Source organism: Anastrepha obliqua, chromosome 2 (genome assembly GCF_027943255.1).
Source record: "Anastrepha obliqua isolate idAnaObli1 chromosome 2, idAnaObli1_1.0, whole genome shotgun sequence".
Lineage (NCBI taxonomy): Eukaryota > Metazoa > Arthropoda > Insecta > Diptera > Tephritidae > Anastrepha > Anastrepha obliqua.
In genome coordinates, this window is record NC_072893.1 from 122,561,700 (window position 1) to 122,587,006 (window position 25,307).

A 25,307-nucleotide genomic window follows, 5' to 3' on the forward strand; every position below is an offset into this window, starting at 1 on the left:
GTGCGGGTGCGGACAGCTTTCGTTTTCTCTTTGCTATTCACTTCATAGATAACTTTTGTATGAATTTACGTTCTCTGCTCTCAGGAGAAAGAGAATTTCGCATCTAGTAATCTATCTTTGGAACTTCAAAGTCAGCTGTTTGTGTCAATTTTGTTTCACCAATAAGCAAGACGCAATAAATTATTTCAAGTTTTTATTAAAAACACAGTTAAACAGTTGCTGTAAATAGTGAGTAATATTAGTGATTAAAAATAAATAAAATATTCAAATCATATATTTGTGTGTACTTACGGTGGTGCGTTTGACTGAGGATTCTAAGTTGCCTAGGCGCTGAATGTTGTGTTGTGATTACATTTTTACGTAATATTTCACACACACACACGTATTTCGCTTTCTTTATATTTACATGTACGTAACAAACGGAAACTGCAATTAGACTTTCCCGTTTTGTTTATTTGCGGAGTTAATTATTGTCGTTGATAAACGTTTTACTGGATCTTCGAAGCTATTTGGAACCACGTGTGTTGTCAAATCTCAGGAGAGAATTGCGAGATCTACACTTTGTTCAGCTTTCGTAAACATTTTTATTTTGTTGACTTGTTGTATTCAAACCCAGTAGACATTAGCAGCGAACGTTCTCTGTATTAGTGGAAGAGAAAAACTCATTGATTAAAAAATCCAAATATTGTATAAAGGGGGTAACCCAGTAGAAAGTTAGTCACATACGGTATATATACATCAGAAAAAATTAAAGGAAATCGATAGTTTAAATAAAATAAAATAAAATAGAAAAACAAACAAATCAGCAAAAATTAAGGAAATTTTAGTTGAGAAAATTCTAAGGCTGGAATTTAGAACAATGTATATTTTGGAATTTCTGGCAAACTATAAGGCTGGAGTTTAGAACAGTGCCGATCTTGGAATTTCTGGCAAACTATAATGTTTTTTTTAATGAAACTTGGTGGAGATGTTAGTGAGGTGTTAAGTAACACTCTTTATAACTTTAAATTAATCGGGAAATAATAATTTTTTAATTATTTACATTCAAAATGCCCTTGGGAACATCAGTATAATTTGCCACATTACACTCTATATTTTTTAACATTTCACTATAAATCACCAAATATACACTCACACGCGTGTTTGTACCGATTTTTATGCTAATATTCTAATTATATCTATTAAAATTAAATGCAAATTCATTTGCCTATGCAATCCCATTCCAATTTTAGGCGCGAACAAGAAGAAGATTGGAATTACAACAGTATCGTGTTGCCGGATGCCTGCAAATGAAAACAAAAATTAAGTACTTGAGTTTAGTGTTAATGAAGGGAATGGGGGTTATTGTGCCTTACTACATACACGCATATGACATTTTAATTTTGGGTTCAATGGTTTTAACACGGAAAGGAGTCCTACGCAAAAATACGGTGGATTGCGTAGCCGCAGTTGGACTGATGAGGGTTATTTTTTAGAAGCGCGGCCGAAGGCCGCCCACGCGAAAAGGAGTTCCACGCAAAAATACTGTGTTAATTAATTTAATTTAATTTTAATTACTTTATTATTTTTTGTGATACGCTTAATATCATTGTTTTTAAGTTTAAATGAGTTGTATGTTTTTATTTTCAAAATTATTTCTCAACTTTAAATTACAGCAAAAAATACTGCAGTTTGACAATGAACCTTCTACTGAACATCTCTGCATACGAACTTCGTTTTTATTTCAGGTGTACGGCAACACCAACTTTGCGCTAAATTAGAGAACTTTAACATTAAATTACTTGAAAACTAAGCGAAATATCAAAAAATTTTACTTGTTCATTTCGTTTTCTTTTGTCGAGTTCTATAAGAAACCGTCGCCAGATTGCGGCGCCACGGAAACAGCAGTATTGCCGAAAAACAATCAGAAAAAATTAAGGAAATTTTAGTTGAGAAAATTCTAATTTGAAAATATAAAGTTGCAAAAAATTCGGATAAAAATAAATTAAATAAAATAAAATTGTAACTTTGGCCCAGTGGAAAGTTAGACACATACGAAATACATAAGAAAAAATTAAAGAAATTCGATAGTTCAATTAAAATATGGGAATTCAAAATAAAATAAGATAACAAGCAAATCAGTAGAAATGAAAAAAAAATTTAGTTAAGAAACTTCTATATTTATTAAAAAAATTTAAACTTGGAAAATATTCTGGTAGCAATACATTAAATTAAATAAAAATAGTAACTTCGCCCCAAAAATTATATATTCTAACATAAGACAGATCGATTGAAAGCAATATTACTATGATGCCCTTTTAAAGAGCCACAAGTGAAAAGTGAGAGGAAACTGTTAAAAATGTCAGCTTTTGTGCAAAACAAAGAAGTTAATAGAGAGTGATATTTTGTTGTAAAAAAGACTTCAACAACAATGATACCAATAAATTATATTAAATAAAATAGTAACTTTGACTCAAAAATAAAATATTTCCACATTATGTGCAACCTCTCCTCTCTCCACTATGGAGGGCATAAAAGGGTTTCACTCATAATCGGATGCATAATTGTCCACTGGGGGAAGCTGACGATGTTTAATGTTTCTTCAATGTCAGACTCCAAATATTTGAGGTTTATTCATAAACCTACCTAGAATGAGTTTCACCTCTTTTTCGTATTGAAAACCTTAGAGCATTGGAGCTCTAGTAAAAAATCTTATTGCAGTCTTTTTAGCCTTTTTAGTTCTACGACTCATCTTAAAGTAACTTACTAATTTTTCTTCTAACTACTAACTACTAATTTTCACAAACAATAAACATGAAAAGAATATGATTTTATTGTGCTGCGACAGAAAAATATATTCAATGCTCAACGCAAAATATTTAGAAAAAAAAAAAATAAATGATACTTGTAATACATTATTCAAAGTTAAAATTTGATAGCCTGCCGTTGTAAAAAAGGGTTTCCCAATAAGATGTGTTATTTTGATATTCAAAGAAAAATGCTATTTTTTAATATAAATGATCGGATGTTTATTTCATTATAAAGAGGAAGGTATGCCGTTATTAGTGGAAAATAACATCAGGCAAATGACCACTACGACCACGCTTACAGGACAATATTCTTCTCATCAAATTTTCCATAACCGGCCCCAAAGAAAAAAGTCGCAAGGTGTTAAATCACAAGATCTCAGTGGCCAATTGTGATCAACTCTTCGAGAGATAACACGGTCCGGAAACTTTTCCCGTAAAAGATCAATGGTTTCGTTGCTTGTGTGGCACGTAATGTCGTCTTGTTGAAAATATAAACGTTGTCCAGATCAATACCATCCAATTCCGGTCATAAAAAATCGTTAATCATCTCTCCTGTTTAACACCTAACACCTGTTATTGGAAAACCCTTTACTATATCTCAGAAACGTGTAAATTTATACTGATCTTCAGTCCGCCCATCCAGGCATTCAGGCAATACCGAACTCAAGTGGCCATATTTTAAGCGGTCACTTGTAAACAAGAGAGAGAGAGACATTAGAGATTTATTGTTGTCTATCGATCATTTTTCTTAGTTTCTTATCAGCATACGTGGGCAAAAATTGATCTGTGCTCAAGTATTAAAAATAAAACACATACAATTGTAGGCATTGAGAGCCTTGATGAGATAACGATTTTTTTTTTCATGAAATACTTGCTGCTTTACTTATAAAGCTATTTTTTACAATGGATAATAAAAACAAACTCAAAATATTCGTATTGCGTATCGTTTCCAGACTCTTTCATGTCACTATTTGGCGAAAAAAAAATTTTATTAACGAAACTTAAACAAATACGAGTAATTGCGCATATTTTCATTATTTTTATTATCTATAATTAATTACGTGTAATTAAAATTTTTTTGTTCTACTCACGAACACCATATTTTGTGATAATTATTTAAAACAGCAGGTAAACGAACATACCTCTCACTTCACATCTGACTTAGGGTTGCATTTATACGAGCATAAGTTTAATATCAAACTAGCTGAAAATAAAGTTATGGAAGTTTCAAATATACGAAAATGTAAAAATCAAAAATTACTTATTAATTTTCATAAAACTGTTGTCACAGCAAAATTTTTGGAATATGCCCGAAATTGAGTTTCTTAAAAAATTCTACAGATGTGGCTCTTTTTTTATTCATCATTAGTCGCTAATGTCAAAAAAAAGTTATAGAAGCATTTCTTGAAAAAAAAAAAAACACAAGACTTAGATTTCGAACAGACTTGCGTTTGCTAATTAAAACCAGATTTTTAGCAAACGTGACCAGAGTCGGCCAGCCAGTACGCTCAAGCCATACACTTACAAAATTAATAAATACTTCATTCCACACTACGGGCGGTTACATACATACAAATATGGTCTACAACCAAGGGGAGCTGCTGACCTCAGTGGTTATCTCTGACTTCGCTAATCTCATAGGCGGTAAATAAGCTATTTAAACAGCAGCCAGCCCCTGAGTCATCTAGCTCAACAAACTGTTTTTAGCTAGAACCATCGTGATTGAATGGGTAGACCGTGATGGAGAGGCATACCTATATGTATGTACATATATAGTAGATATAGTAAAATTGATTTATCGTACACAAATATGGTAGCATATTTACATATATTTAATTTAATGTAACTTCCACAACCACAACCATAGATTTGTTACAAGAATGATAGAATACATCATTGAGCCTAGTGAAGTGCCGTGGCGTCAGTACAGTAAATAAACTAACAAAACGAAGAGGAAGAATACGTGAAAGTGAGTGAAAAGCCATGAATATAAAGGGTTTTCCAATGGGAGGTGTTATTGGTCAATGGTTTCGGTGCTTGTGTTGCACGTAGCGCCGTCTTGTTGAAAATAAAGGTTGTCCAGATCCAGATCAATACCATCCAATTCCGGCCATAAAAAGTCGTTCATCATTTCCCGATAGCGCAATCCATTCACCGTAACTGTTGCTCCAGCTTCATTTTCGAAAAAGTAAGGTCCAATAACTCCGCCGTACCATAAACCGCACCAAACAGTCACACGTTGAGGATAGAGAGGCTTTTCAACAATAACTCTTGGATTTTCTGAGCTCCAGATCCGACAATTTGGTTCTTGACGAAGCCACCGAGGTGGAAATGGGTCTCATCACTCAAGATGATTTTTCGGTGGAATTCCGGATCATTTTCATGCATTTCAACGACCCATCAAAAATACGATCAGAAACGACACGACATTGTTGATGATCGGCCGGCTTGAGTTCTTGTGTTAACTGGACTTTATAAGCCTTAAGATCGAAATCTTTATGCAAAGTACGGTGTAATGACGTTTGTGGAATGCCTAATTCCAAAGAATGACGATGATCCAAAAATGTTCGAGATTTACGAACCGTTTCTGCCAAATGGTGAAATTTATATGGTAAATTTTAATAATTTCAATGCGTTGCTTAAGCGTGTATCGTTCCATTTTTATTAATGGCGTAGTTTCTACTTGTCAAATATCACAAAATGACAGCTTCAAAACTGACATCTACCGAAATAGCGGGCTATTCAAAATAACACCTGTTATTGGAAAACCCTTCAGAATAAATCGTACACACATATGTACATGCATCTGCACATGCCTATATTTGCACTCAAAGGTTTGTTTATTTTTTGTAGCTCGTCGCTCAGTTGTCAAATTTGTTGAAAATAAAGTAACGGCTTTCGAAAGGCGCCATCTCTACACCTTGAATTTGTTAGAGCCTAATAGTGAAAATGCTTTAGGCGTAAACTGAACTTTCTCAAGCTGTCGAATCAGAAGAATCCAAAATCAACAGCTCTCTAAGTTTCTTAAGGCTTGAATAATCATTTCTACGAGTTTCCGATTTTGCAGGTTGTTCATAAGTTTGTTAAGTTATGTATATTTAAGTGTAGAGTAATTGCACTATTATTACTAGTTCTATCATTACATATTTTCTGCTATATTTGCCGCCTACGAGAGCTTTACAAAACACACACATGTATGTATGTATGTGCATTGAAGTACATTACAACCTCCGTTTCGCTGATTAACATTTTGCGTCAGCAATGACAATTTTGTGCATGTTTTTGCATGTTAGGCTGCGCAGAGCCATATATATAATATATATATATGTATATATGTGTGTATGTATATTGTGCATATTTATTTCTGTTATTAACCATCGAAATTTGAGTATAAAGTGGCAAGAGCGAATAGTTTGAATGCTATAAAAGAACATTAACGGTTTTTCACTTAGATTCTCTCTCTAAACTAAAACAAAATTAAGTCACAACAGAGATAACGGCAGGCAGTGGTAAGCCTCCGTGTATTTCTGCCATGGAAAAGCATCTCATAAAAAACCATTTGCCGTTCGAAGTCGACTTAAAACTGTAGGCCCCTCCATTTGAGGAACAAAATCAAGACGCACGCCACAAATAGTAGGAGAAGCTTGGCCAAACACCTAACTGCAGTGTACGCGCCAATTATTTCTTTTTATGTTTTATTATAAGCATAAAATTTTTTCCGCGCCAAGTCTCGAGCTTTACTTACCACTCTCTCTTCTAAGAAATTTTTCTACTATAAATTAAAGAAGCAATAATTCGTAATTTTTTTGTAGGCGAACTGCAGCTACTCCTCATAAAAAACCCTTATTTGCACAACTCCGGCTACGTCATCCACAGTATTTTTGGGTGTAAATCCTTTATGAGTGACAAGACAAGACTCTAAAGTAGGGCCAATCTAAGTTATACTGGATTTAGTAGTGATTCGATTAGTCCGAGACTCTGCAGTAAAGTCGCCGTAAGGGATGCGGGCTTTAATGGCTACCTTTAAACGATTCAACAATACATTTTTGTATAAAATACTTACCGTTTATACTAACGATTGCGCTATTCGCAAACTTATGTTAACTAACATTAAACAGCTGTATTCTTTTATTTATTCAAACTGACAGACAGTGGCATCTCGTCAAATGAAATAACAAAAGTGAGGGAGTAACTCAAAGAATAGCATAGAAAACTGCAGCTTTGTGCAAAACATAAAACGATTGATTTCGTCTGCTACACGATGTATGCTACGGCTGCTGGACCTCTGGCTCATGGATATTACCAATTGATCACCTACAGGTCGTTGTCAACATCCAGTTGCGAATAAACGTAAGGCAGCTAGAACTTAGTAATTTATTTTTTTATAAGTTGAAATCGCTGTTATTCTGTTACCTCTCATTTGACTGGCAAGCTGAGAAATTAGGTATTCAGCTAAGTCTGGAGTTAACCGGAATAGTTTTTGGAATTCCTCTGCAGCCAAATGGAAAGGAATGCCCGCTTCTCGGAGCAAACGTTGTTTGCCCACTGTTTGAGGGCTCACTACCTTCTCTCCACACAATAAGTTATAAGTGAAATACTCAAGAGACATATTCGCGCTTTGTTTTTTTTTCAACCTTTTGATAATGTAATTTCATCGTTTTAATTAAAAGTACTAATTCTTATTTTCTTGTTTGATTTAACTATACCAAAATTGTGGCCGTTTAGTTTGCGATAATTGCTATGTGTTAACTTAAACAGCTGATTTTGTCTTATCGATTTTTGTTATGAGACGAGTTCCCGAATGGCAAAATCGTCAGAATTGTAGTTCAGGAAAGCTAAAAATGCGAATGTCGTTAAAATATGTTGCTATAGGACACTTGTAACTGTTTATAATAGAACATGCCTTTTAACAGATCCATTAGTCTGTATGTAGACTGGCCCTGACGGAAACTGAGGTTAATCATGGCAATTGAGGCTTTGGGGGAGCAGTTCTTCCAGCACTTTCAAATTTTTTTTTTAATTCATTTACAATCTAAAGAATATCTTTTCAATGTTTTAAGCTTAATAAGAAGTCTAAAATGTATCTATAAAGTCAGTAAAGTGATGAGCGTGGAACGAAAGATAAGTAAGAACGAAAACTTTAATCTTGTTTTTCTCCAAAAACGTTTCATTCCGCGCTTTCCAATATAACTCGAAAAGTAATCAAGACATGAACTAAAAATTTTACAGGGATATTCTTTAACATATTGACCCTTGCGTGTATCTCAAATTTTATACTAATTATCACTAAAAGTATTGTTTTGATCAATTTGATAATAAATACTCTCAGTTTTTCGCAAAACATGTTTGAAAAACTCGTTGGCTGGCGGAGCTGCCCTGTTCGATCAGTTTAAACAGCTACTAATAACTGGTACTTATATTTTTTATTTTTTATTTTTTGCTTCCCACATTTAATTTTCAAGCTCCACCAGTCAAGCGAATCCATATATGGTACTTAGGTGTTGTTGTTAGAGCAGCTGATTTTCTTTTTTTCGTGCGATTTGGTAGTTTGAATGTCAAACTGATCTGCTTTTTTGTTATTAGCTCTGTGTGTTTGTTTACATTCTAATTGAAATTTTGACAGTCAAACTGCAAATTGCAAAAATAAAATACGAGTACATGTAAATTTTGTTGTTCTTGTGACTTCACCGCATTGCTACCACCCAAGCACATTTGTTAACAACTACACCTTATTTTGGGGCCAGCCAGTTCTGCTCAATGCCTAATGTAGCTGAATCGCCACTTCATTTACTTTACTCACACATAAAATATGTTCCGTATGCTTGGTTTTTTCCCCATTTGTTTGTGTTATTGCTGATACGCTGCTGAGTGTATGCACACAGGTATATGAATGTATATACCATACATTTTTTTATTTTTTCATTTCACATTTCCAGCTGGTGCTTGCTTAAAATGGCTCGACGGGTGCTGCTCAGTCGGTTGTCGGCTACCAAGCATCGAACTTGTATTCTTCGTGCTTCTTCTCCAGCAGTTCTATTACAGTGGCGTGCTAACACCATGTTGAGTACAGAGAAACCCACATCAGTGGTTATGATTCCACAAGGAATCGCCGTAGCAACTACAGCCGCAGTAGCTGCAGCAAAAACTTTCAAACCACCGATGCCAACAGCAGCACGTTGCTTTGCAGTACAAAAACACGCTGAGCTCAGTGTTGAAGAGCAATACGAGGTAAGATAATGTGGAAAAAGTGCACGCATGCGTTTTTCTTAGAGAAATATGGTGCTGTTTCGTGCAACGTATGACCAGCTATGAGCTGCTAGCTTCGCCTCGCTGCAAGCGCTTCAAAAGCGTGCGCAATATTTTACACGTGTGAATTTTTACGCGGAAGCAGTCAACTTTTTTTGTTTATATTGTACATCAATAGTGTTGTTGCTAAAATTGTTTGTTGGTCTTATATTCGCTTTTGTTGTTTCATTTGGTTTATTAGGAATGTATTAGTGACCTAAATACGCTGCAATCGAATGCGATAACGATACGCCGCTCAATTTTGTTGAATAATAAACAACTACCACTAACCGATATGTTTAAGTATATGGAACGAAGCGGCCTTAGTTTGGAAGAATTGGAGAAGATACCTTTCATACACGTGTCTGGCACCAAGGGGAAGGTAAGTAGAGGGGATAACAAACTCAGTTAAATAAGTAAACATGCATGTAAAGTTTACAGAAGTGGCTTACAGTGGGGTGCACTGCTCGCACGAGTAAGCTTTGCCGAACTCAGATGTAAACATACAATACAGTTGCTCACAAAATGAATCTACACTAAATTTTTTGGAGTAATTGAAGTAAATTGAACTTTTTTTACTCATTAGATTAAATAGCAATACTATTAGAAAAATTGGCTTGTTTTCACTTTATATATTCTGCTTATACATACAGCACAGATTAATGAATATAAAAAATTAAGTTAAATTTATGTCGCTGGCATACATATGTTTCAGTTTAAATCAAAAATCGTATCATGATAACAGCAAACATCAATTCAAATCTATTACAATTCATTTCGCAAAATTATCTATTGCTAATAAATTTGGGGGCGCCGTAGCCGAATGGTTGGTGCGTGACTACCATTCGGAATTCAGCGAGAACGTAGGTTCGAATCTCGGTGAAACACAAAAATGAAGAAAAAGTTTTCTCTAATGAAAAAGATCCGCATAAAAAACATATCTGCCGTTCGGAGTCGGCTTGAAAGTGTAGGTCCGTTCATTTATGCAACAACATCAAGACGCACACCACAAATAGGAGGAGGAGCTCGGTCAAACACCCAAAAAAATATATATATACATATTTAATTAGTATGTCACGCGCCAATTCATGGCTGTGTTCGTAAATGCGACATGACTTGCAGCATAAGCATCAGTGGCAACACTGCAAGTTTGACATTTGATACTTCTTATACAATTTTTGACAATTTGCAAATTAGTTTGTTTGCATTTTTGAACGCGTATAATGCAATACTAAAATGGAAATTTTGCTGAATCTAACACTAGACGAAATTTGTGAGCAAAGAAAAGATAGATTTTCTTTAAATTTAAGAAAAAGAAGGCTATTGAAGTCAAAGAGAAAAATGTTTAGGTACAAATGTTTGTCTTTAAAAAGAAAAATACCTAAAAACAAATCGTTTATTAAAACAATAAAGTCGTTTCCCGAGGACATTTTCTATTCCCATGTGGTGCTGTCCAGTCTTATATTGGGATTTACATTTTTAACTTCGGTCACAACTTTCTTCCACAATAAATTTTTTTTCCTTCTACCCGATTTAAACTCGTCCTCCATATTCAACCGTACTCTCAGCAATAACTGCGTCTCCGCATTACTGAGATTTTCACTAAAAATATAAAAATAATAATTTATACAATTATTATTAACATAATTTAACTAAATTTCAGTACAAAAATTAAAATAAAACAGTTTTGCATTTACTTTTCATCAGACATCGTAGTGAAATGCAGTAAACAATTTTTTGATAGAAATTATGAGTGACAACTGATAGAATTGTTGTCTTTTTGAACGCTTGATTATTGCAGTGCTGCCATATTGGCATTTCTGAACGTTCTGCTTGTTATGCAATTGTAGTTTGCGCGTCATGTTGCATTTACGAACACAGCCCATGTCGCAAGTGGGGAAAAAATCACCAGTGCGACAAGAAAATTGCATATAAAACTGTGTTGTAAAAGTAAATAGCAACGAAAAATTGTTAATATTTTCAGAAAATCTCGTTCCATAGTGTAAAAAATTATTAATAAGTTCAAAAAAATATGAGATTTGTTCATGTAAAAGTTATTCAGTTACTTGCCAGTAACTTAGTTTTCGAGAGTTCGCTCTCAAAGAAAAAAATAATAAAAAAGAAGTACGAGTACATGAACGGTAATTCTAGTAACAATTTGCAAGCCTTAGGAACAGCAGATTAAATTGTGGGCGGAAAAATTACAAAAAGTAAAAAAAAAAATAAATAATAATAATAAAGCAAATAAAATGAATAAAGTGAAATAACGAGTTTAGTATCACATGATGTTTTTTTATTTTGCTCACAATAATTTATTCCATTTCATCATCGCTGTCAGATGAAAAACATTCCATTAGCAATTGCAATTCGCAAATTTTAATTCATGCTAATTTTTACTTTGCGATCAGCTGTTTTTCTCACTTGCAAATTCTTACAAGTAAAAATTTATCCAGTAAAAACTTGTAACTTCCCCTCAAAATGAAATATCATTTTGCTCTCTCACTTTCCCCTACTTTGCAAGTTTTTTTGGGTACATGAACACCAAAACGTGATAATTTGCAACAATTTTTTTATATCTTTACGATGCCAGCTAATTCTCGCAACTTCACCGATCATTCATTTGAACGTCCACTGCGTTGTGCATCATCGGTGTCTCTACGACCCAAGTCATTGCTTTGCTTGAACGGTATTTTCCCCCTCAAGAAGCAGTGTAAAATAAAACACGAAATTCTTTTTGATCCATTGTTTCGAAAATAACATAACTAGCGCCACTCTTAGCACAATAACTCACGAACTAATAAATAGAATATAATGAAGTTTTAGCAGCTGTCTTTTTAAGGTTAATACTAACTGAAAAAGAGGTGAATGCAATAAATTTAGTGCCATCTATCTGGGGAAAAAAATAATAATAATATGTGAATCATTGAAATAAAATACAAAGACATTGATAAAATACAAAAAAAAACTAATTATAATAAATAATTTATTAAATAATTATAATAAATAATTTATTTTTTTATTATATTTTTTTTGTTTAATAATTTTTATTTTATTTATTAATTTCTATTTTTTAAGTTTTATTTTTTTTATTAGCTTTTATTTTTTTTTATTAATTTTCATTGTTTTTTTATTAAGTTTTATTTGATTTTTATTAATTTTTATTTTTTTTTTATAAAATTTTTTTTTATAAACTTTTTTTATTAATTTTTAATATCTTTATTATTCTTTTACTTACTATATTTTATTAACCGCTTAATGATTTAGAACGAACAGCATTCGCGTGCTGCGGTCATACTCTAACGCACCAACCCGAGTGCTGCTCGCATGTTTCGACATGTTTGTATTACATACGACATAATCTTATGAACGAATCGTGCATGCCAATCGCTACTTGTCATTTGTACCGGCTTCTGCATATGGTTTTTTCTTGTATTATATAAACATATGTATTTATATTTATAAATATTTTATAAAGCCAAAATTGTGAAATTTGCATATGTTTGGAGCCAGGTTTTTATATATGTATATACATACATACATATACCTTACAAAATCAACTTACTTTTTTTTCCTTGTTCAATCCTCTCGGGAGCATAGGGCCTCGACAAGATTTGTCTTGCGTTGGTTTCGCTAATCCATTTGATTTCTGACAGGGTAGGTGATTAGCCTGCCACTACTTACTAATATTTATTAGTTATTATGTATATTATATATTTAATATTGAAATAATAAAACTAATTATTGTTCTATTTTCAATTATTTTCATTTTTAAGCATTATACATTTTCAAACAGAAAAAAAAAATTTGGTGTTTTTGATTACATTTCTGTGAAAGAAACTCGAACCTCAAGTGGTTCAAATTATTTAAATATTTCGTTATTTGGCTTAATTTATATAAATAGTTTTTTTATTTGTATTTATTTATTTATCTGCTATTACTATTTTTTTTTCTTTAAATTTCCAGTAGAAAAAATCTTTTTTATTTTACTTAAAGTTTTTTTCGCCTAAGTATTTATTTAATACAATTTTCCATCACTTTTACTGTGATTTATTTTTTATTCTATTAAATTTTTTTCATTCAAGCCTTCTGAATTAATTTAATTATTGAATTTGATGCTTGTAAAGATACATTAAACCGGTAGCAGCAGTGCTGAAATTTTTTTTCTATTTATTTGGCTTCTATATTGTCAAATTTTGCTCTACTTTCATCCTTGAAGAATATTGCTGACAAAATGCGAGCCCAAATACATAGCACTGGTAACAGAATGGACGGACCTAAGAGATCTAAGTGAGATCAGTCACCGCTACCGAACTTAACCTAGGGACGAAAAACAACGAAAAACAATAATACATTGATTTTGTTCTAAAAAATATTTCTTCTTGAAAAATATTTCTTAATTCTCATGCATAAGTATTTACAGTCTGTGTCAGAAGAAAATAACTGTTTTTTTCTTGTAACTTCAAAATATATTTCGTTCTGCTTTTTGCTGCATAATAGTCCCACTCAAGGGCCACGACGCCAGTGCTAACTCAGATGAGTGTCGTTCGAAACTTTCCCGTACACGCACCAAACAAAAAAGAGTGAGAACTACGGAAGCGTTTTGAGGCTGTATTTTTATGCACGCATTCGAAAGGGCCGAAATTATCGTACAGCTGCAAAAATAATTGAAAAATCAAAAAAAGTTTGTTGTGAAGTGGAATCAGCGGTAAAAGGCGCACAAAAATGTTGATGACTTTTCCGACCGCGGCTTGAAGCGAGTGACGACAAAAAAGTAGTATAAAGTGATCGTCCAACTTTTTAATCGGGAGACTTCTTTGCGACTACGATCAGTTCTTGCTAAAAAGGGAATAGATGTGAGTATCAACACCATCGAACGACGACTAAAGGAGGCGAACATATCCTACCGTCGCACATCATCAAAACCACTGCTCTCAGAAAATCACTTTGAGAAACAACAAAACAAGAAAATGGCGTCACAGTAGTGGACTGGCCTTCCCAGTTCCCAGAGGCCCACCCCATTGAAAATGTGTGGGGAGCTATGACAATGCATCTTGCCGGAAGGCCAGTCCATGATTTAAAGCAACTCATGCTTCAAGTTCGCAAAATCTAGTGCTGTTTGTCGACGAGCTACTCAGAAAAGCTGGTACAAAGCATGTTGAGAAGATGCCAGATACTTCCATGTAAAAAAAAAATATATATATTTTATACTTCATGAGTAATCGCGGTTCCTTTTTTCTGACAAAGACTGTAATTTAAATAATTGTGGCTTTTCAATTTTTTTTCTAAAATTTTTACAACTTTAATACTTTATTATACTCAATTATCAATAATAGATTTCGAGTACGAATGATTTTCAATAGACACGTAAATTCCTATTAAAAAAGTGTAAGCTTACAAATTATTGGAAATTAATGACTAATTACATTCGTATGCACACTTATTTCATAATTTTTCTATAAAAACAAGCCCCTCGGTAACCGCTAAAAAAAAGTGGAATACATTTTCGATCGCTTACATGATTTTAAATACTTTATTTTTGATTCTGTTTGAAAGTATAGAGTCATCTGAGCTTTTATATGAAGAGATAGCGAAAGAATTGCTTAAATTTTTTTAAGTTAAAAACCCACTAGTTAAACACTTCTAGTTTTTTGTACAGATCTTCACTATTGTAAATATATTTTTTTTAATGAAATATTTTCCATGCATATTTATATAAAAAAGTAAATAAATCAAGTGCATCACTTGAAAAACAAATGCCACTTTAGATAGCAAAAGCTTAAGTGGTTACGAAATAGCAGCTAAGGCTACTATCAACGCATTTTTGCAATTTTATCACAAGCTGATATTAGCATCAAAACTATTATTGTCTTATCTAAGTAGGTAATTGCATCAAGTATGAAAACTCTATACGAGTACTTTCAATATGGATGCGCACGTTTCAAATGCCGTGCTCTTGAAAGTCACCAGGATTATAAGTACAATGCAAACATGTGTGTAGAGAAACCGCTAGTTTGCAGGCGAAACGGCGTATTCAAAAAATCAAAAAATCGAAGAGAGCAGCTACAGAATTTTCAATTTATTGGGTTGTTCGGAACGTAATTTCGTTTTTTCCCGACAAAGGATTTAATTGTATTTTTTGACAGCTAACTTCACACTTAAGTCGCATTGTCATTACTCGTATATGTTTTGACAACTGATTAGCAAGGCTTGTGTATGAATAAGTTCAATTGATTTTACGCAGTAGTTTTTGGTCGGTGCCCTTTTAAATATGGAGAGCAATATGCAGCATTGTCTCGTCATATTTTACTTTTTTACTATAGAAAAGGTAAAAGTGCCAGAAATAAATTAACCGATGTATATGGAGAAGATGTGTTGACAATACGCCAGTGCCAGAAGTGGTTTGCAAAATTTCGATCTGGCAATTTTGATGTCGAAGATGCACTACGTTCTGGAAGGCCGGTTGAAGCTGATAAAGACACGATAAAGGCATTAGTTGATGCAAACCGGCGAATAACAACACGTGAGATCGGTGAGAGGTTAAATTTATCGAATTCAACTGTTGATGACCACCGGTAAGGCCTGGGTTTAACCTCGAAGCTCGATATATCCACAAAAATTATCCACGAAATTACTTTCCGAACAACCCAATAGTATGCCTCTCCAAATATATATAAATATGTATATGTATATAATTGGCGCATACACCCTTTTTGGGTGTTTGGCCGACTCCTCCTCCTATTTGTGATGTGCGTCTTAATGTTGTTCCACAAATGGAGGGACCTACAGTTTCAAGCCGACTCCGAACGACAGATATTTTTATGAGGAGCTTTTTCATGGCAAATTGGACAAATAAATTTAATCAATATTATAGTTAATAGAGGTCACTAAGAATTTAAACAAAAAATAACAGCAGCAATTTCTGCATACTTTTTTGAAAAACAAAAAAAAATATTGTTTTTGTGTTATGACTTTCTTCCAGCAATAAACGTTAATATTATTGCAGCATGTTAATGTATTGCAACATTCTATAAGCTTCTGTTTAAACTTTCCCACCAAGGACAATTTTTCAGTACAAGTTACCTCAGCTTTTCAGCTCCACCAATGGCAGCTTCGTTTCTTCCAAAAATGTTGCCTTTCACTGCCCTATCTACTTTTTTCTTGCGTTCGATTCTAAAGTACATACATAGGTATGATCCGAAGAGAATATTTTGTAATCGATTCTAAAAATGCCGCACTCAACGAAGGCTAGGGTGCCAAATCTTCTGCATTGAGAAGCTTTGTGAAGGCAGTTCGTTGCTCCCAAAATCAGCTGACTACTTGAAGCTTTAATATTAAGCAACGCGTGTGCCAGGCAATGAGAGATACTTTGCTCGCAGTGTTTTCTGCTCTTTTCTGAGTACGCAAAAAATATACCTTTACAGGGCTGAGTGCAACATTAACCAATTTGTACACCGTGGAAGCGCAACATTTTTTCGTAGAAACGAAAACACCATAAGTTTAGACGTCCAGTTTTACAGAGTTAAATTTTAGTTTAAAAATTCACCACCATTAAACCTGCACTGAAAAACTTCACAATAGTAGATAATACAGTCTGTGTCTTCATTAGACCGCCGTGGCTGCCATAACTTGAAAACTATTTGACGAATTCGATTCTAACAAACTGCATTGTATGGGCTTATAATATTTATAATACGCAATATATTCCAATAAAATGTATAGTCACCACCATTAGCTATAATGGCGGCACATCTTTCAGTCTTATTTTGTGTTGATTTCTGTGCAAGTGGTGGAGGCAATCGGCTCCAAGTCCCACGAGTTTGCCTTAATAACTGTTTGACTGTCCGTATTTGTTTTCCTTTGAGTTTTTCCGTAACTATTGCCGAAATATTTTCAATAGGGTTGGCATCAGGCGACTGTGAAGGTCAATCCAGCATACCAACTGCATTTTGCTGTTTCCACTCTATACACCTTCGGCTTCGATACATGAGATCGTTGTCCTCTTGTAAAATCCAAGGTTGCCTAGTTCAACCAGATATCTTCCCAGCTGATGGCAATGATGCTTTTGGGTAAATTTTATTAATCAAAAATGCATTCATTGTCGGCTAACACAAAGAAACAGCCACAGGATTTTTCGCAGAAGCAGTCCGAAACATGAACCTAAACTGGATGTTTAACAGTTCGTTGAAGTTATCAATTATCAGCAGAACACCAGGACCGACGTATGCAACTATTCGCGCAAAAGTAAGATTCATTGGCGAATCAATGATCTTCTGATCTTGCTTTCGATAGCTATATTTTTTGGACCTCGTCCGATGAAGTTGTCAACATTTTCAACTTCGGAATAGATGAGGTGAGGTTATAATGGTTGCCCAGAAAGTGGGCCTACTTGGACGAAGAAGTTTAGTTCAACCTTTGTGATAGCATTGCAAGGCGAAAAGAGGTGTAGGAAACCGACAGGACGAAAGGAGAAGGGTGGGGGGAAGGAGGAAGTTGAGTATTTGTTGATTATAAACGGTGACCAATTTGCGGCTGTCTTAGTCTTAGCTTTATGCTGCTGATGAAGCTCAACAGATTTTTGATATCAATGCCTGCTATGTCAGCAGGCGTAGGAAAGAAGTGAGAACCTAGATGCTTAAACCTTAATCCCGCGAGAGCGAGGCAGCTAAGGTGCTGAGATAATCCCACCTTATCTTCCATGCAGATGTCGCAAAACGGACTTGAAGTAGTGCCCCGTGAGGACGTCCACGAAATTTGAGAGTTGAGATTTTGTCATCTTCAGAGCATCCCGCGAGCGCATTACATCCACACGAGGCCAGAAGGATTTCGCGACCTTACAAGTTTGTGTATTTGCCCAGCGCTCGCTGAGTTGACACAAAGCCCATCTTTCCAAGAGTAAAGTGCAGGTTGTCAAGGGGATCCCGGTCCTCTCCTTTCGCGGGGACACTACCTCACAGACCCCTTGTCTGGCCAGCTCGTTCACTTCGCAATTTTCCGCAATGTCACTATGACGAGGTATCCAGATTAGCCAGATTAGTCAAAGAATTCGGATGCAATCGAAAGTGAAACCAGGCATTCCTTGAGCAGAGCCTTAATTGCCGCTTGGCTATCGGAGTAAATAAACTTGAATATACGGAGACAAGCCAGCTACTACTTGCTCTTCTTTGTGATCCTGAAAAATCGGAGCGCCATGAAGTGGTTTCATGCAGTATTTGTTCAGGGAGCTGTTTATGTGCAAGCCAAAGTGCCGTCACTTGCGTCGTTAAGAGTAGTTGCTCTCAGGTCGATGAGCTTTTTTCTCTGGTGGCTGGCAATTTATTCTTTTGCTTCATGATTTTGTTATCAAGATTTCGATGGGTTCATCTCTTCAGTGTTCTTCACTGGAGAAGATGGGTTAGGGCCATGTCACTTAAAAACGTAAATAAGTAAGATATACCTGACTAATTCTCTAGTTACAACAAAACTAGTCAAGCGCCGCTTAATTGATAATGGTAAATATAAAGATTTGTTCTGATCGAGTCGCAATTATGCCAAAATGGGCTTTTTTTGTACCGAAATATTTTTTGGTCGGCGTTGGAATTCTTCCCTTTTTTGTTTTTGGTGCAAGTACAGCACTCAGACTCAATGAAGTCCATTGTACTGCACTTGGATTCCCTTTTAATTTTCTTTAAATCTTCCCGACCTCCGAAGAAATCTGAGTAGATTTTGTGGTGCCAAGGAGCCAAGGTGGTCGCTTCTTAACACATCAGTGCCAAACAAAGCCCTCAAGCCTGATTCGAACGAAGGCCGGGCAGATACACAGAAATTGGTCCACCGTCTCATCCTCCTCTTTACAAGCTGGGCAGAGTACACTCTCTGAGATGCCTACCCTTTCCATGTGCTTCGTCTGCAGAATGTGTCCCGTCAGCAGTCCAACCAGTCTGCCGTCCCTTCTGCTTAATGACAGGAGGATTTGCGACAGTCGGTCGGACATGACAGGTAACATTAGTTTAGTCCATCTGCATCCTCTCTCAGCCTGCCAAGCTCACTTCCCTCAGTTGTAATTGAATGGCAGATGGCTTAAAATGATGGCTATCTCAGAAAGTCTAGCTCGTAATCTGCTCTCGTTGACCAAAAGGTGGTATTTAGATAACTACTGAAAAAAAATGCTCCACATAAAACGGATGATTACAAGGAAAAAAATAAGATTGTTTACAAAAAAAAAATTAAAAGTGGGCATGTCACTGCCTACCTTTAAGTAATAATTTGGAAATTCAAAACCTTGTACACAGAGTAAATTTTGAACTCGTGACTAATGGCATGCGCCGGATATACAAAGTCCGCTTCGGTACACCCGGTCTAAGTCCCTTCTTGCCTTGTTTTTGAATAAGGTTTTTTACACACTTCAGCTGATAATTCTGTGGGCCATTTGAGCTTGATAACCTCCCCGATTTTTCGGCGCAAACCAGTTCACAGCAAAGTCACCATTTCATTAAATCTAATTGAGCGCGCGGTATATACATACATACATATGTATATGCTTAATTAGTAGATGTATGTCTGTATACCAGAGAAATACATTTTTTCTATTTTGTAAATAAATAAATTCTAATCAACGTACTTACTATTGGATGCTTTTGTGCCAGTGAGCTAACGCTGCTATAATTAAAAATGAGTCGACTGCACGCCATACAGAGGAATTGCGAATCTCTCAGCCCACATTGCGGCGAACTTCGCCTCAAGATATTGTTAGGGTGTAAACAAGATCAAATATTCAAAATTCGTCCGTTGGGATGCCATGCAGGGAGAGGGGAGACAGATGGAAAAAAGGAAAAGAGGCTTTGTAGTATGAACGACCAACAGTGGCTATTTGCATTCGTAGAAGACGCTTCAAGCTACTGATAAATTTCACCAGATGTGTGATATTTAAACTCGCTATATTCGCAAGTGTAGCGAAAAAGTGAGAGCTCAGACGTCTAAGTTTTTACTCGACGAGAGCAGGGCAGCTGAGAAGAAGGTGCTGAGATGATTCCACCTCGTCCTTCAGACAGCTTCTGCAGAAATGACTCGAAGCAATCCCAAGCCTCACCGCGTGTACATTTAACGGGCAATGTCCGGTAAGGATACCTACCAAATTGGAAAGCTCCAGCTTTGTTAGCCTTAGAAGTTCCCTCGAACGGCCCTGGCCTACTCATGGCTAGAAGGATCTGGCGACTTTGCACGTTTGCGCATTAACCCAGCAATTGTTGAGTTTACGCGATGCCCATCTTTCTAGGAGCAGACCACAGGTTCTCAAGGGAACTCCAATTCTCTCATTTTGCGATGAAACCGTCTCCAGAATCCCCTGTCTAGCTAGCTCATCAGCCCAGTAGTTTCCCTCTTTGCCGCTGTGACAGGGAACCCAAATGAGCTTAATATCGAAATATTCGGTTGCATTCGAATTTCGAACGCACGAACAACGAGCTCAAGGCCTTAATTGCCGCTTGGCTGTCGGAGTAGATATTTACAGCCTTTACAGTAACTACAGAAGTAAACAATCAATCCACTGCTTCCTTAATTGCGTCTACCTCCGCTTGGAAAACACCACAGTGGTCCGGAAGCCTAAATTTCAGCTTGATGGGGAGCTTCTCACAGAATGCTAACCCACTAACTCTTCCGTCCAAGTTCGAGCTATCCGTAAACATGTTTGCCATGCCCTGCTTCCAAATGTTGCACAGCGCCCACGCATCCCTTGAGGGAATATGAACGGAACAAGTTCCGCTCGGACCTAGCGAGGGTGTGCAATGATACGGCACCCTAGGGATGAACTCAGAATTGTTAAGAATACTAGAATGTCCGTAACTTAAGTATCGTAACTTCTTCGAAAGTTTGTTATATCCCTATTGAAACGCCCTATATACTCTACTTAATATGTATGTATGCCTACCAAAAGCTAAATATCTAATCGAATTTTTTCCTTTTCATTTCATTTTATTTTAGGGCTCAACTTGTGCTTTAACCGAATCCATACTCCGTGCACATGGCGTCAAAACCGGCTTCTTCAGTTCACCACATTTGCTATCAGTGACAGAGAGACTACGGCTCAACGGCCAATCTATATCGAAACAGAAGTTTGTGCGTACCTTTAGAAGAGTCTATGATCGCCTACGCAGCCGAGAACAGTACGAGGGTGATATGCCGGCATATTTCAAGTTCCTGACGATACTTAGTTTTCATGTATTCCTCGAAGAGAAGGTTCAGGTCATCATAATGGAGGTTGGCATTGGCGGCGAATTGGACTGCACGAACGTGATAAGGTAACTAGACAAAAGGGAATACAAATACGGCAAACTTTATTAATGAAAAAAATATGCTAAGGCGAAGTGATATGATTTTGTAGGCAAAAGAACTTAACAAGGTGGCAGAAATTTAGAGCCTGCGATACCCTTTACCGGCATATCCGCTTGCGAGCAGTGCAAGTTGAAATGTTGTAAGAACCTAAAATAGAGTTTGTTAAAGTTTACATTGTTGTACTTGCCAGGGGAAGAAGTAGTTTCCAATGGAAGACTTCCTCGTCTCAAAATCACTGCGATCTTTTTCGTGTATTCCGATATACGTAGCAGTGAGAGATTCTTTATATAAATATATAATTGGCGCTTACACTCCTTTTTGCGGGCTTGGCCGAGCTCCTCACCTATTTGTGATTCTCGTCTTTTGAACTTGTTCATAAATGGATTGGCCTACAGTTTTATGCCACCTTCGAACGGCGGGTGGATTTTTATGAAGTGCTTATTCATGGCAGAAATGGACTCGGAGATTTGCCATTGCCTGGCGAGTACCGATCGGTCTTAGAAAAAACGTTTTCTTAGTTTTAGTCCGAATTCTGAATGGTAGTCACGCACCATAACATTCGGCTACGGCGGTTCTTTGCAGTGCTCAACATTCGCACCTTCAACGCCAACTCGTGCGCTTGCTCAATTCTATTCATATGAATAATTATCTAATATCTCTTTAGGATACCCGTGAGGGAGTCCTAGTTGTTGATAATTTCAGTCCCTGCAATTACATATGCGCATGCTCCAAGTGCAAGTTGACGCTATGCTGTCCAAAAAGCTGCAAAAACCCTCCGAAGTGTTTTACGCAACTTGAGTTGGTCCACAACAGAAGTAAGTTTTGACGAGACTGTAGGCAGCTGGTTGGACTGACGACGGGTAACTTTCTGTGGGCGAAGCACCTGGAAAAGGTAGGCATCTCAGACAATGCACTCTGCTCAGTATGTGGAGAGGATGATGAGATGGCGGACCACTTTCTGTGCGTCTGCCCAGCCTTCGCTCGAATCAGGCTTGAGGTCTTTGGCACTGATGTGTTAAGAAGCGACCACCTTGGCGCCTTGGCACCACAGCATCTACTCAGATTTCTTCGGAGGTCGGGTAGATTTCAAGAAAATTAAAAAGAAAAAGTGAGTGCAATGCAATGGACTTAATGTTGTCTGAGTGCTGTACTCGCTAGTCTGTCCCAACAAGAAAACAAAAAAGTAGTTTTGACGTAGTCTACTTCAGTCGTCTAGACGATTGTAAACTCCTATCGCAGAGCAAGTCCATTTTGGTTATTACTTAGATGTTAGCCACTTCAGATGGAGAGAGACAGGCTCTACTATTGGAGCTAAAGTGGTCGTCCGAGATCTGATAGTTGCTACTGCTTTGTTCAGTCTTCGTCCTAAATCTAAGAACTCTCTTGGTAGCAGTACATTTTAAATGTCTGCAAATCTATCTATAGCTTAAATTTTAAGCCACGGAAGAACTTTGTTTCGAGATTTGCTTCCGCGGAAAATTTAGAGAAGTTGAGAATACTATCCATATTTTTTCATTTGTTTTGAGAGCGTGCGCAATTTTTTTTTTTTTCAGAAATACCAAAACAATCGGCATTACATCACTCGGCCTCGAACATACACATCTGCTGGGCGATACTCTGCATGAAATCGCGTGGCAAAAGGCGGGCATAATCAAAGACAACGCAGATGTCTACACATCTGTAACACAAAAGGAGTGCCTCGACGTGATCAACGAGCGGGCGAAAGAGCACAATGTAAGAGAGAAAGAGAGAGAGGGATAAATAAAAAGTTTAAATTCAAAATATATTCTCATATTCTTCTAGGCCAATTTACACATAGTTCCTGAATATCGAAAATATTTCCGCAAACCAAAAATTGAAGAGATGCTCGCTAATCTCAATGAGGTCATACAACTGAATGGTTCTTTGGCCATACAACTTGCCTACGATTGGTTACGCAAGAATGGCTATTCACGCTATAAACAAATCGAGCCTACAGAGCTAACAACCGAAGTGGAAAGTGGTTTGCAGCAGTGCAATTGGCCGGGACGTTGCCAAATTTCATGCATTGAAAATTTTAAGTGAGTGCGCAATTTCGCTTGAATTCCAAACGTTGCTCAAAAACAATATATGTATATTTTTTTAAATTTATAAATATTTTTTAAATTAAAATTGAAGCTTCCACATCGACGGCGCACACACCGTGGAGAGCATACGCGTTTGCTGTGACTGGTTTAAGCGTGTAACCGAAAAGAGGTAGGTTGAAATTTTTTTTAAATTATGTCATGCCTGCAATAATTATTTCATTTTTGTTTTTTTTTTTTCGTTCACTCATCAGCACCAATCCACGTATTCTCATTTTCAATACAACCGGCGAACGTGATTCGCGTCGCCTACTCGAGGTTCTGTATGCCAGCAATGAGTTCGCGATCGCTTGCTTTGCACCCAACATTTCCTCTGGTGCCTCAAATCATAATGACAACACTACGGTTTATAGCATTACCGAACAGCTGAAGCGTGCGCGTCTGCACTCGAGCATTTGGTATCAATTCTGTATGGAGTCGGAGGAAGCGGATACGTCGAAAACATTCGGTTCGATCCTCGATTGTCTGCAGCATTTGCGTGCGGTTTATGGCACACAACAGCCAGTGGATGTGTTGGTTACCGGTTCGTTACATCTGATTGGCGCTACAATGGCGGCATTCAAAGATTTTCAGCACAGATCTGTGACGCATGCGTAGAGTATGATTAACATACATTTGTAGTTTAAAAAATATTCGCGTGTGCTCGGCATATCGATTCCGAAAATTTTGCTCTGAATCGTAGAGAAAAATGGGCGTCCTTTCGATTCCGAATCACACATTTTGGTTTCAAAAGTATTGCCGCTAAGTCGTCGGAATCGATTCGATTATACTTAGAATTTCAAAAAAGCATCAGATAAAGGTGGAAGTGCTCTACACGTTACATATCATAAAATTTAGCCTATCGATTTTGTTGGAATTTCAAATATCTGTCGAGGTAATGTAATCCCTTAAGTCTTAAGGACTAATGCAAATTATTGAAGAATTTAAGTGTGTGTATACAGGAAAAAAATTAGAAAAAATTGACATTCCGAGAGACGAACTGGCATTGAAATACTTCGCTGTCTACCTTTTTTCTCCACGCATCCGGACGTTTTTAAAAGCTCTTCTGTACCAGATAGTGAGGATTTTAGGCATCAGGTGTTAACTGGCGCAATTTTCTAAGTTCGAGCTCCGGGAACTCAGTTTTTTGAAAAACTTGAGCTTAATTGTTGCACTCGCCCCGTTCTTGATTTAGATCACAAAGACCACATTCTTATGATTGACCCTTGAAACGTCGGTTGATATATATATTAGCACTGAGTTGGAAACAGCTTGCTCGGGTTAGTAAGGCCTGGTAAGCGATTAGGTCTAACAAACAGTACATAGACAAGTTCAAGGACGATAACGGAGACTATAACGATTTATTTCCCTAATTTACATCCTTTTCATTGGGTGTTTGACCGAGCTCCTACTCCTATTTGTGGTCTGCGTCTTGATGTTTTCTACAAATGGAAGGACCTACAGTTTTAAGCCGTCTCCGAATGGCAGATTTTTGAAGTGAAAACTTCTTTAGAATCGTTGGGAGTGATTTGAGAAAAAGTGAAACGAAAAAAGCGACACTCTTGGCTACGAATATTACATATACACGTAGCGACGAACTAAATAACTTTTAGGCCAGCGCCGACAGCATGGCGCGATAGCCGAGCGGCTAGCAATGTGAGCTTTCGATCCAAAATTCTTGGTTCGAATCACAAGAAAAAAAATTTTTTTATACAGTTATTTTATTTTATGATATGTTTATGAGGAGCTTTTTTTCATGGCAGAAATACACTCGGTGTTTTGCCATTGTCTGCTGAGGGGTGAGCGCTATTAGAAAAATAGTTTT

General features: G+C 36.5%; 1 protein-coding gene across 1 annotated transcript; it reads left to right on the top strand.

Moving 5' to 3' along the window:
- The first annotated feature begins 140 nt into the window (after window positions 1–140).
- Window positions 141–24,335, top strand: LOC129237207 (folylpolyglutamate synthase, mitochondrial). The gene is made up of 8 exons (XM_054871731.1): window positions 141–228; window positions 8,726–9,017; window positions 9,277–9,456; window positions 21,030–21,346; window positions 22,934–23,114; window positions 23,184–23,440; window positions 23,538–23,615; window positions 23,698–24,335. Exons 2-8 carry the CDS (start codon window positions 8,742–8,744, stop codon window positions 24,098–24,100), a joined length of 1,692 nt encoding a protein of 563 aa, XP_054727706.1. The 5' UTR covers window positions 141–228; window positions 8,726–8,741; the 3' UTR covers window positions 24,101–24,335.
- The last annotated feature ends 972 nt before the right edge of the window (window positions 24,336–25,307 follow it).

Coding starts and splice junctions, on each gene's coding strand:
- LOC129237207 (XM_054871731.1), top strand. CDS start 8,742: ATGGCTCGACGGGTGCTGCTCAGTCGGTTGTCGGCTACCAAGCATCGA. Junction 9,018..9,276: donor GTGTTGAAGAGCAATACGAG/GTAAGATAATGT, acceptor TTGGTTTATTAG/GAATGTATTAGTGACCTAAA. Junction 23,115..23,183: donor AGCGGGCGAAAGAGCACAAT/GTAAGAGAGAAA, acceptor ATATTCTTCTAG/GCCAATTTACACATAGTTCC.